Source organism: Falco cherrug, chromosome 6 (assembly GCF_023634085.1).
Source record: "Falco cherrug isolate bFalChe1 chromosome 6, bFalChe1.pri, whole genome shotgun sequence".
Lineage (NCBI taxonomy): Eukaryota > Metazoa > Chordata > Aves > Falconiformes > Falconidae > Falco > Falco cherrug.
In genome coordinates this window covers 46,301,885-46,314,221 of record NC_073702.1, presented here as the reverse complement: position 1 = coordinate 46,314,221, position 12,337 = coordinate 46,301,885, and the positions used below count along the sequence as shown (strand labels likewise).

General features: G+C 38.3%; 1 protein-coding gene across 16 annotated transcripts in view; it reads left to right on the top strand.

Annotated features, from left to right (window-relative positions):
- Positions 1–12,337, top strand: part of SYNE1 (spectrin repeat containing nuclear envelope protein 1) — a 316,896-nt gene that overhangs the window by 285,562 nt on the left and 18,997 nt on the right. For all 16 annotated transcript variants that reach the window (XM_055714587.1, XM_055714586.1, XM_055714589.1 and 13 more), the window contains 7 exons: positions 472–634; positions 4,019–4,206; positions 6,362–6,512; positions 9,384–9,566; positions 9,961–10,098; positions 10,815–11,006; positions 11,861–12,194. In XM_055714587.1, coding sequence (XP_055570562.1) covers positions 472–634; positions 4,019–4,206; positions 6,362–6,512; positions 9,384–9,566; positions 9,961–10,098; positions 10,815–11,006; positions 11,861–12,194 — 1,349 coding nt within the window. The remainder of the gene's footprint in view (positions 1–471; positions 635–4,018; positions 4,207–6,361; positions 6,513–9,383; positions 9,567–9,960; positions 10,099–10,814; positions 11,007–11,860; positions 12,195–12,337) is intronic.

Genomic DNA, 12,337 nt, shown 5'->3' with positions numbered 1-12,337 from the left:
ATTCTATGGCAATGTTTAGAAATCACTGGGGTGAAAAAGACCTGTTCACTCAGTGCACTCCACCACCAGTACTGGTTAAATGGCTAAGTAATTTGTAGCCTAAGAAGAACTTTTGTCATCTGTTGGTCAAATGCACAACTAAGTTACTTAGAATGTTTTGGGGTTTTGGTGTGTGTGAGTTCATTAAAAAAACAGAAGTTTACCTTTCTTAACAAATATTTAACTCAACCAGTAAAGGTACAGAAGCTTTGAAAATGCTGCATGACATCAGTAGGCTCTTATTTTTTCTTAACTGGAACCTATGAATCCAAGACTATTTGCACACATAATATGCTTCCGTTACATAATAAAAGAAAACTACACAACAGAACTTGCCGTCAAAGTTACATTTCTCTAAAAACTTCCTGAAATGCATGCTGTGGAAATTCTCCTTCCGGGTGTAGTTATGCTGCTCTTTGATTTTCTTTACAGGGTAAAGAAGTTGAAGGAGACCCTCGTTGCAGTGCAGCAACTGGATAAAAACATGAGTAGCCTGAGATCGTGGCTTGTCCACATTGAGTCAGAGCTGTCCAAACCTATTGTCTATGAAACTTGTGACTCCGAGGAGATACAAAGGAAGCTAAATGAACAGCAGGTAAAATACAAACACTTAGCAGGTGCACGATGACATGGGGAGAACCAAAGTAGAGTGTCCTTGGGCTGCCCATACCCAGGCTCAGTGCTGAGAGGGCATGAGGCAAAGAAGTGTTTAAATATCAAGGCAAGTGGTACTTACTGTGTCACTTATAGAGCCTTCTGCTGGCTTTGACACCGAATCCACCAGGAGCTGATTGACCTTTCCGAGAAAGGTAAGGCATCAAGAGATGTAACCTGAACGAATAATTGCAATTGTTTTTCCTTTGGGGTTTGTGGTTTTTGTTTGTTTGAATTGTCTCTACCCAGAGGCAAAACTGACACCTATTAGACCTTGCAAATTTTGCACATGCTTCGAGATTACTATTGTTTAGCAACCTCTCTAACTCAGTTTTATTTTGCAGCTTGTTTGGAAATCACTTTGCACGCAAAGATGCATGAGCTATACATGTGAAGTTGAAATTGGTTGGTTTGTAGGACACATAGCCTTTATGAATGCTAGAACAAAATAGTCAACACTGGAATGGGCAGAAAAATGTTAAGTCAACCAGGTTTTGGCACTAAAACCAATGTTACTTCTAAGAAGTAACACACAAGTGTTATTAATGAGTGGTGTTTCTGAGACAATAAAGTGCTGGGCAGGGCTAAACATTGCTGTCAACAAAGCAGATACTTGAGATTTTTTACTAGCATTCCTATGCAGTCATCCTACAGTTTTACAACCACTTCTTAGGGGACTTGTTCTGGGCACAGAGACTGGTGTATCTCTGCCTTCTGCTGTTTCCTTGTGGTGATCCTCATGCAGTCACAGTGTGCAGTGATACTCTGTAGAAGTGCGAGTGGTTTAATTTGAACTCCAAAAGAGAGAAACAAGTTAATTATCATGATAGGATGCCATGTTTGGAAATTTGATGATGATTTGATTAGATAACACTGCAAGCCATGATTATTATAATAATAAAAAAACAAAAAACAAAAAACAAAAAAACCCACCACCCATCTTCGGTGTATGGCAAACAGTATTTTTTATTAGTTGCAGGCTACATCACTATCCACCGCATCTCAGAAGGCCAGTACATTGGCCATCTTCTCAAGTATTTCATCCCTCTTTCTTATTCCGTTAGTGATCTTACGTTCTTTTCCATGTTTGATCTTCCACTGAGGTCATTATATTCCCTGCTGATACTGCTACCCGGTGTTCATATCCAAAATTATATTAAAAATATTATACTGTGAAAGATCAAGGCCAAATTCCATGTCTGTAACTCTGTTATCTACCACTTCAGCCAACAGTCAGTTTTGCAGATTTCTGGTCTCTGTAGTGAAATTAAAGATACAATGGAAGCTGGATATCCTGGGGAAGATAGGGTAACTTCACTGCAGACTTTTCCTAGGGTTGCTAACTGCATTTCAAGGATTACTTATTTGTTTACTTTCTCAATCTGCTACTACTTGAAATGCGGAAAAAAATGTGTTTGCTTTTGGGAAAAAAAATCTGTATGTGGGTGACAGTTGTGCATAAAAGTCATGTTCCTTTGTGAACTAACTCAAAGGCTAAATGCTTTCTAATAAACACAGATCATTTTAAAATCTGGGGAAGAAATATAAGGCTATGGAGAAAAAACAATGTAAGGCCTTTCTTGTAGAAAGGTTCTGTAGGTAAATAAAAAAGTTTAATCCTTAGGAATCCTCAGGTCCATGAACTGGGAGTTCTCACTACTGCTGTACTCCAAAACAGCAGGAAGGAGATTGTGTTACCTGAACTTACTTAACCTCAAGTCTCATGGCTTTCTGGAGTTTGTGTTCAATAGAGTATCTATTTACAGTATCCATCCTTATATAACATTTCAGGATGGGTAGAAAGAAGAGTAAACACGTGGACACCACAATAAAAGAGTGTTTTCCAGGCAAATGAAAGTGAAAGGGCCAGCACTGAGAAAGAAAACATTGTGATTTTCCACTTGATGGTCTCATTTTTCAGCTTGGTGGTCTCATGTAGAAGTTCACAAAATAGCTTTCTGTTTCATAGATGAGAAAAGGAAATAAATTACTTCATTGAGTGCAACCCCAGTTATCACAAACAATCAAATCAGCTGGTTGTTACAAGTTGACCTTGCTCCATTTGAAATTTGCTGAGGTTTTTAGATTCTACATTCAGATCTCATTTCCTGCTGGAATGCATTTTCAGAACATCATACTGCTAGTTTTAAGAAAAGTTCCTCTAGTTAGTCCTTAAATGTATGTAGAGACAATATGTTGACACTATATTTCCCTTGGCATGTTATAGTTTACTTCACTAGCAAAATTATAAAGAGCAGTCCTCAAGCTGCCAAGTTCTTGTTCTCCTAAGTAAACTTCCACATCTCTAACTCTAGTCTTAACAGTTCTTTTCTTCATCTGAATCAGAAGTGAACATAGTATTCTAGATGCAACGTATCACTTTTTGATGTAGTCACGTTAGTACTTCTTTGTCACTATTGGAATTGTTGTTGTCTTGGCTTTGTTATTGTCCATCCTGATTTTTCCATCTAACATTATGATGATTCATTGCAAACATAGGCAGAAGTCAAGCAGGGTTTCTTTTCCTTGCGCTGATCCAACAGCAATAGCTAATTACTTTTATGGCTTGTCTTAATTTGAACCTGTAGTTCAAAACGAGCTGAAACGTTGCTTCAAGATGAAACATTATCAACAGTGTAGAAAAGCCATTGCAACCAAGAAACCAACAGGAGAGATAACACTGATCACATATAAGTGCTAAGACAGTGTAAGTGCATTTTCTTTAGTTGTCCTGAATTTTCCTTTTCCATTTCCAATGAAAATGCTATAGAATTGGAAAGTTCAAGGAAGAAAAATCTCCTCCTAGAGATGCACTGTTCAACACATGCTGCTGCCAATCTCCATGTCAAGCATGCCACTTTGCAGCTAGCTCACCTGAGGAAGAGTAGGTTAACAAAGGGTACCTCCACCGAACCTTTACAGTAGATAAGAACGTATTTTCTTGTCACACTTCTCTTACTAACTGCTGCTTTACAGTGTGATAACGGGAAAGGGCTTGGAATAATTCCACCGTTCATTGGTGATGTTGATTAAATGTGTGTGGAAGATGCTCAGCTGAGAATGCAGTGCTCTGGCAGTTTGTCCCAGGTTATGGTTTGGTGTTTGTAGTCCCTAGGGAGCTGTGCATGCTTCCAGGGTCTCCTGGCTTCATTAATAACTTTGCAATACCACTTGCGCAGATGCAGTCTCTTAATAGGTATTCATTAAATGTGTTTCTCCCATTCACAAGATTATTAAATCTATTTTTTAATAAGTAGCCAAGAAAGGCATTTGTAGTTATGCATGTTTTGCAATTTCTCTTAAGAATTAACTTCTTCACTTGCAGGAACTTCAGAGGGACATAGAGAAACACAGCACTGGAGTGGCATCTGTTCTCAATCTGTGTGAAGTGCTTCTTCATGACTGTGATGCTTGTGCCACAGAAGCAGAGTGTGACTCTATCCAGCAGGCTACACGCAATCTGGACAGAAGGTGGAGGAACATTTGTGCAATGTCAATGGAAAGGCGACTTAAGTAAGTCTGAAGGGCCTACAGGTTATTATTTCCTTCCACGGGCACAAATACAGGATGGGATATATGTTATAGGGTTGCAGTACTGAAGAAAAGGGTGTAGGGGTCAGGAAAAGGTCAACCACTGAATGAAAAACAATAGCTGTTACTGTGTGGGGGAAAAAAAGAAATTCCAGATTGCATTTGTATGCACCTTTATACAAGGTACAGATACCAGTTACCAAATTTTGCTCACAAGGCCTTTGATGGAATGATGTCTTGTTTCCCATGGTCCAGAGAAATTATGAGAAAATAGAGAAAGCTTAGATGACAGCAGTGAATCCAAGAGATTTAGAAAACATGACCTAAAAGGGGGAGTTGTAACACTTAAGTTTACCACAGAACTACTGAAACTTGGGGAAACTAGTTACTGAATGGTGGAATGTTATTCCAGGTGTTAGTTTTCATGCACCTGATGTTCCTCTGCAGTTTGTCTTATGTCCGATTTTGTTTATTTGAAAGAATTGTAGGACTTGACGCTCATATGGAATTTCCTCATCTGCCCACCTTAGCTCTGCTGAGCAAGCGTGGGCTACAGCACCCAAACATCTTGGGTGTGGTCTGGTTTACTGCTCATGCTTAGACCATCTATACCCTGCATGTCCACGGTATCCAGATGATTCATTGTTTTCTATTTACAGCTAGGATAGCACGGGTGGGTTTGATAGTCATAGTGATGTAGGCTAGATTGTGCCAGTGCTATGTAACCAGTAGTAATACATGTTAAACTTTTTGAACTCCTCTATTTGTGAAGATCTTGCCTGTATCTTTTTAAGTTATGAATCTAATTTCTCTGATGTTTACATAGTCACATCAAGAACTCTAGGTGAAGTTTATGACTTCAAAATGCTGAATTGAACTTTATATGATCTTTGGTTTTGTGGGATATTCTTAATGTATTTAGTAAAGGTTTTCTTTATTTTGTGCAAAAAAAATGTTGCTGTTAAGTTGTGCCGCCTTATATCCACAGACTGCTATCTTTGACTGATTTTATAATATTGCTATGGTAATTCTTGTATAGTGTATATATATAAATACAGCTTATAAGTTCTATTTTTGACACAGTTTGTCTTGAAAATGTACAGCTCTTCATACCATTGTGTCCAGCAAATGAATTCAGAACTATTTTAAGTTAATGTGGAATAGTGCATTGAACTCTATTTTACTTTCTTGCAATGCACACTTTATGCAGATTTGTAAGTTAACTGAGGTATCAGTATTTAAAATCTTTATTGTACTAGAAACAGTTATTCATGTTAAAAAGCAACTTTCCAGTTGTCAAACTTAAGGTTAAACATCATTGGCAAAGCATAAATTTTGCATGGATCAGGTCCTTTTCAGACTTGCATATCTAAGATTTGGGAAAGATGTATTCTGTATGTAAAAACAGACAAAATTCTGCTTTAATACAACCTGTCCAAAAAAAGAGCTTGTTATTTGGAGTCAAGTGATGCTGAAGTTCTTGGGATTTTACAGTCTCAGTATCAAGCCAATTTGATTTCAGGGTCAAGAGTCAGACACTATTTTTACATATTCAACTGAAGTCAAGGGGTGTTTTTAAGTGTTGGAATAACTTTTAATTTTTTTAAATAGAAATGTTTACAGTGTATATTGAGAGATAGCATTTTACCACTTGTTGGTGAATGCAAAAAAAATTTCATATCCCTTTGCAATGCAGAATAATGACTGAGAACTTTAAAATACATCCTGCAACTTCTTAAGCATTCTGTAAGAAAAAGCTCTGCAGTTGAAGGTAGCATGGAATTTCTAATCTCTAAAATACTGGCTTAGGTACCTACCCTGTGTCTGTATTTCAGAAGTGATTTGGCATGTGCTCAGATTTTTAGAGCTCGTATTGCATACTTAAAACTTTCTTTTTATACCGATGCCAAAATTAGATGCATTAAAAAAAAAAAATGCCATCATCTTATTCTAGCTCAGTCTGGAATGAGCCAGCCTTCCCTGTGGTCTGTTTATCAGCCTGGCTGTCTGAGTTAGATTAAAAACTGGTTATTGTCTGATGCAGCGCTACATTGCTGTTGTAGACGATTAGTTAAAGTTGTGTAGATCAGCTGGCCTTCAGTCTGAGCATTCCGTAATTTTCCATTATCTATTGCAGAATTGAAGAGACGTGGCGGCTATGGCAAAAGTTTTTGGATGACTACTCTAGGTTTGAAGACTGGCTAAAAACCTCTGAGAAGACAGCTGCTTTCCCAAGCTCCTCTGGTGTGCTTTACACGGTTGCTAAGGAAGAACTGAAGAAATTTGAGGTGATTTATAATAGTCGAAATGTAATATCTACTGATCACATTACAGAAGCCAGCTGGTGTTCTTCCTTCCCATACACAAGTCACTCAGCAGAGACACTGTATTAATATAGAGGAGTTGATGATTTTGTAGCAGCCTTCAGTAGCAAGTTTCTAGGATGAAAATAAAGTGGAAGGTGGCAACTGAAAATACTAATGAATCAATCCACTCTCACTTGCTTTGTTCACCAAAGTTAGCACCTTTTTTATTTCTGCAACTTTTAAATATGTTTAGTCAGTAGGTGCCCCAGAGCATTCATAAATCTCGCTTCACCAAGCACCTCTTCAAATGCATGCTGTATGTTTTAGCTTTTGCTTTGGCTTTATCCTTCCTCTTCATTCTGTAACTCTCTGAAACCAGCCCTCAGAACTCTTTTTGTTCAGTGTCCCCATTTTAGATCCATATACCTCAAATTCATCTTTGTGCAAATATTGTTATATGTCCACATGATATCCCCTGTGACTTAAAAGTTAAGTGCATGCTTCAAAACTGACAAGCTGTCACTTCAGTCAATGCTTAAGAGCTTGTTACATAACTCTGTTGTGTCTACTACAATGTGGTGGCTTGTCTAATAACTCAAATGGCATTTATTCCCGTGTGTAAAGCACACACACATGTCATGTGGCTGGTCACAGGTGAAAATCTTTTGCTTAGCTTCGTATTTGCAAGGAGCATATCAGGACAAGAGAGGAAAATAATTCTGAAGAAAGAGAACAATTTAGGCAATTCTGTAAAGTGCTGTAAAGTATTTGCTATGGAAAAGAAATGCAAATTTTAAACAGTGTCTTAATACCAGTTAATACTTTTTGGTTCAACAATTAATTCAAAAACATAATGAGAAGCACTGGTTGAAGTTTTATAATTGACATTCACATTTCTGAATTTAACAGCCAGGTTTTGTTGTTAAACACTGCTAGACTTCATTATGGTGAGGTGGGTTACCATAGTATAAAAACATTTGCTTCCTGGACACAAGTCTCAGACCTCCTTCCCATTGTCCCTTTTTTTCAGTGATCAGGATCTAAATCTCTTGTTTAGTGATGAGAAACAGTACCAAAAATATCTTGGCTGTCTTTTTTTACAGCTAATCTGACTGCCCAGTCATTGTCGTTGAACCTCAGCCTTCATGGTGACATTCCCTCTCCTGCAGACTTGTGGACTTTTTACTGTCTACAGTTAAAAAAAAAAAAAAAAAGCCCAGCAGACCATGCAAGACCCTTTCAGTTCCTGAGTGCGGAGGTCAGAGATAGATCTTGCTAACTTCACTGCACAAAATCAAACTCCTTCCTCTCCAGTACTTTCTGGAGAAATGAAAAGAGTTTACAGGGAAGAATGCAACAGATGCATTCTTGTGTAGCTGAGCTGAAAAAATGGAAGACAAATACACAGCTGTTCTTTTGCTGGACAAGTCTTGGTAACAGGTGAAACACAACTGCACACTTGTAGGTTTCATGATCCTAGTAAATACAGTCAGATTTGTGCCTCTGATATGAGAATTGCCTCCTTGTGCAATTTGAAGTGAATTCAGTTCTACTGAGTTTTCACTCCTGTTTGCTCAGTGTTGATTGCTCCCTACCCAATTTAAAGGCCATGTAATGAGGGGAATAGGTATAACTGAGAGGACTGTGACCTTGATTTTTTTTTTTTAAGTAGCTTTGTTACTTTTGTCTCTGGTATTACAGCAGAAATGTGCTTATTTTATTTTTAGCTTTGACTGGTACAATATAAAGAGTATATATTGTTTATATAGAAATCTCATGTGTTAGCTGATTTTAATGAAAATCTCTGTACAGAAAATCTATCATACTTCTCCTGTCCTTAGTAAGGGTGGTATCTGATTTTGGAATTGATTCACTGTTTGTTTTCATTGTGAGATACCAGAAAGCAAGCTTATAGAAGTAAAATGGAAGCCAAAACCTACTTATATTCAAAAAAGAGCTGGTGTAGTCTATGTTTTTAAGTCTTCCTTTGATCGATTGCTTTTCTGTTTCTTTGACAACATAAAAAAAAAGTAGGGTTTTTTTTAAATTATTCTTTTTTTTATTTGTTTTTGAAGGAATCAATTCAGTCAGCTTTTTACAATATGCTTTCTCCAGTTTGCTTTGTGATTGCTAGTCACAACATGAAACTCATGGGCTAAGTCACCTATTGTTGCTGCTCCCCAGCTGGGTGACCGAAGCTTTTCTAACAGTAGAGGAAGCACTGAAAGTACATGGTGCAGACACTTGTCCAGCCACAAGTTGGTAGGGATGTTCACTAAATCTTCTTCACATTAAAATTTTAAGACAAAACTTACTTATATACCAGTATACTGAAAGTAAAAAGATGATTCCTTCAGTACCGTTTTTCACTATTTTTGGTAAAAGTATAAACAATTGCTCAAACGTCTTCAATGTTTGCACTTCAGCAAATTCAGTGTGTGTGAGGAAATCCAGTGAAGCCACAGGAATCTTGGATTTCTGTTCATTTTAAAAAAAATACTTCATATTCATTGTTTGTATTCTGTTCTCAGATACGAAGGCATACAATTGAGTCAAAAGGGGAGTCTTTTTTTTGGTGTGCTGATTTGCCATTTCAATGGGTATTCATGTTGCAATTTCTCATCCAGTGAATTGTGTCAGTTTTGTAAAGTCTTTTCCTTTTTTGCTCATTTTAATTAGAAGGCAGCCTCTCATTATGATAACCCTCAGGAGGTGTCTGCATCCATAGCAAAATCTTTCAGCTAACACAGGTCAGAATGTAAAAGCAGGGTCAGAATAAAGGGAGGCAGTAATATATGTATCCTGATTTCAGTTATTAAAAATCTGATGGTGTCTTTTGTTCATTTGCTTTAGGCCTTCCAGAGACAAGTGCATGAAAGTCTGACTCAGCTGGAGCTGATCAATAAACAGTATCGCCGCCTGGCCCGAGAGAATCGCACTGACTCTGACTGCAGCCTTAAGCAGATGGTTCATGAGGGGAACCAGAGATGGGACAACTTACAAAAGCGAGTTACCTCCATCCTGCGCAGGCTAAAAGTATTTTTCCATTTTTTAGCCCTTCAAGTTCACTACTGTACTTACAAAACAGGAGTGCTCAAGGAGCTTCCTGGTTTAATGCATTTGCAGTGGTTTTGAGGGGATTTCTATCTTTGGAAGAGGAAGGGAGCTCATCAGTCTACTTTGCCTGAGGTAACCAAAGCATGAAATCTGTAGGGAAACGCTTGGTGACCTCAAACACCACCTCCTTCACAGAAGATAACTTTCATAGGTCAGCTAATTGCAGCTGTAGATGGTGTTACTGAAAAGCATGTAGAAAAGGAAAGATGGTGTACTGAGTTGGGCATGATAGCTGTTTCCTCAGAGAACCACTATTGCTGGGGGTTTTTGAGTTGTTTGGTTATTTCATGCTACTCCATTTTGCACTCCCCAGCATTTTATTGGCCAGCGTGAGGAGTTTGAGACAGCACGTGATAGCATCCTGGTATGGCTAACAGAGATGGACCTGCAGCTGACCAACATTGAGCATTTCTCAGAGTGTGATGTCCAAGCAAAGATAAAGCAACTTAAGGTAAAGAATAATTGAATGGTAACAGGAGGAGGGATGAGAGAAGGAATAAAAACATTCATGATGGGAAAAGAATTTAAGAAACAATATGCAAAAAATGCAGCTCAACACAGTCCCTTACTGGCAGACTGAGACTTTAGCCTCAGAACTTATGGGCTGTCAGGTTTCAATATGTACTTGTCTGCCAGAGTAAAAGATCTCTGAGCTGTGAAATTGTTCAAAAAAGCAAGGGTGATAGTCTCCATTCCCTAATCAAAAGAGGAAATGTCAATAAAAATTGTTGATGTCAACTCTCCATTATTGCTGACACCTAAGAATTACATTTGTCAGCCATTTCTGCATCAGAAAAGTCATTATCTGGAGAGAAAAATAGCAAATGTCATATTATCCAAAATTCCAGTGTGTTAGTTTTAGCATCTGTGTTCATTCTAGACATTTGGTCATGGTCATGGCTTGTTTAGAGAAGAGCTTTCTTTCCAAATACAACAAGCGAGGAATGAGATGGTAAACCAGTAAGTATCACTGTTTTTAAGCTAGAGAGACTGTGGAATGCTAAATTTAATTGCTCACTGTTGCTCATGCCAGAATATTTGGAACAATCCCTGTTAGTTACCCACACACCACTCTTGCTGAAAAATTCTTAAGGTTTGCATTCTTAATAACTTAGGTTGTTACAATGTTGGTTCCATTGATAAAGCATGGGCTTCTCTTTTATACAGGCTTTTCAGCAAGAAATTTCACTGAACAACAACAAAATTGAGCAGATAATTGTGCAGGGTGAGCAACTCATTGAGAAAAGTGAGCCTATGGATGCAGCTGTCATTGAAGAAGAGCTAGATGAGCTGCGTCGTTACTGTCAAGAGGTCTTTGGACGTGTGGAACGCTATCACAAGAAACTCATCCGCCTTCCTGTGTGTATACCTACATACCGACGTATTTGGTTTGTTTGCTGTTTTACAAGAATGAGGAGAGAGAAAGATGCTGAAACAAACTAACGTGAAACTTCTGTAACTTTCCAAAAATCCTGTGGTTTAATTTTGTTACAACCCTGACCTTCTGCCTCCCTTCATTATCTGCTATTTTTGTCCTGTTCAGAAAGCAAACTCACTAGATCTGGAATTTTTGTAAGTCATCATGAAAATCCATGCAAATTGGAGATTTTTAAAACTTTATTAATGGGGGTAGCAGTGTAGTACTGGCAGTAAGAATAAGAACATCTCCCTGCTCTGTCAGATAGCTTCATTGGCTGCTTATTGGGTTCTGTTTGTTTGAAACACAATGGTAAAACGATTTTTCCCATCAGAATAAACATTTGTCTATAGAACTGAACACACAATTGAATAGTGATTTTTGGTAGCTCAACTCCTGTGGAAGGAAAGGAACAAAACCCAGGATTTTTAAAATATGAAAGAATATAATGACACTAGCATTTGTGATAAAGATCACATATACTTCCTATGACTTGATTCCAGAGTTTTCTTTAACTTGATGTCTGCATTGCAGTGGCATCAGTAAAAAGCCTGGAGACGCTTGATGTGAGACTCTGTGGTGCCTTAAGTTATTAAAATGAGCTTGCATTATGAATTTTTTTGTTGCTTTGGTTTTTAGTGCACCTTAAAATAATTAAGGAAAATGCAAAAGAATGCAAAATGGAAACCCCATCACTGTGACTGTTGCTTAATGCTACTTTATTTCGCCAAGCCAGGTTGACCATGCAGTGCCTCTGCGCTTTTCATTGATAGTTCTGTTTGCATTATGCTTCTAGCTGACAGATGACGAACATGACCTCTCTGACAGAGAGGTGGATCTGGATGAATCAGCAGATCTCTCTGACATACACTGGCATGACAAATCTGCGGACAGCGTTCTCTCCCCGCACCCATCTTCCAACCTTTCGCTGCCTCTTTCCCAGCCGGTGAGAAGCGAGCGATCAGGTCGAGATACCCCTGCAAGCGTGGACTCCATTCCTCTGGAGTGGGATCATGATTACGACCTTAGCAGAGACCTGGAGACAGCAGTTTCACGGGCACTTCACTCTGAGGAAGAAGACGGAGGACAAGAGAAGGACTTCTACCTGAGAGGAGCAGCTGGTATAGCAGGTATGGTAGCAAATTGTGCATTCTTTTTTCTGCTAGTAAAAAAAAGCAGATGTTACATGTGTGATTGCTTGGCAAAGATGGTCATGGAAAAGTATTTTAAATAGGCCCCGAAGATTTTGAATAACTTTCCCTAAGTGATCCCA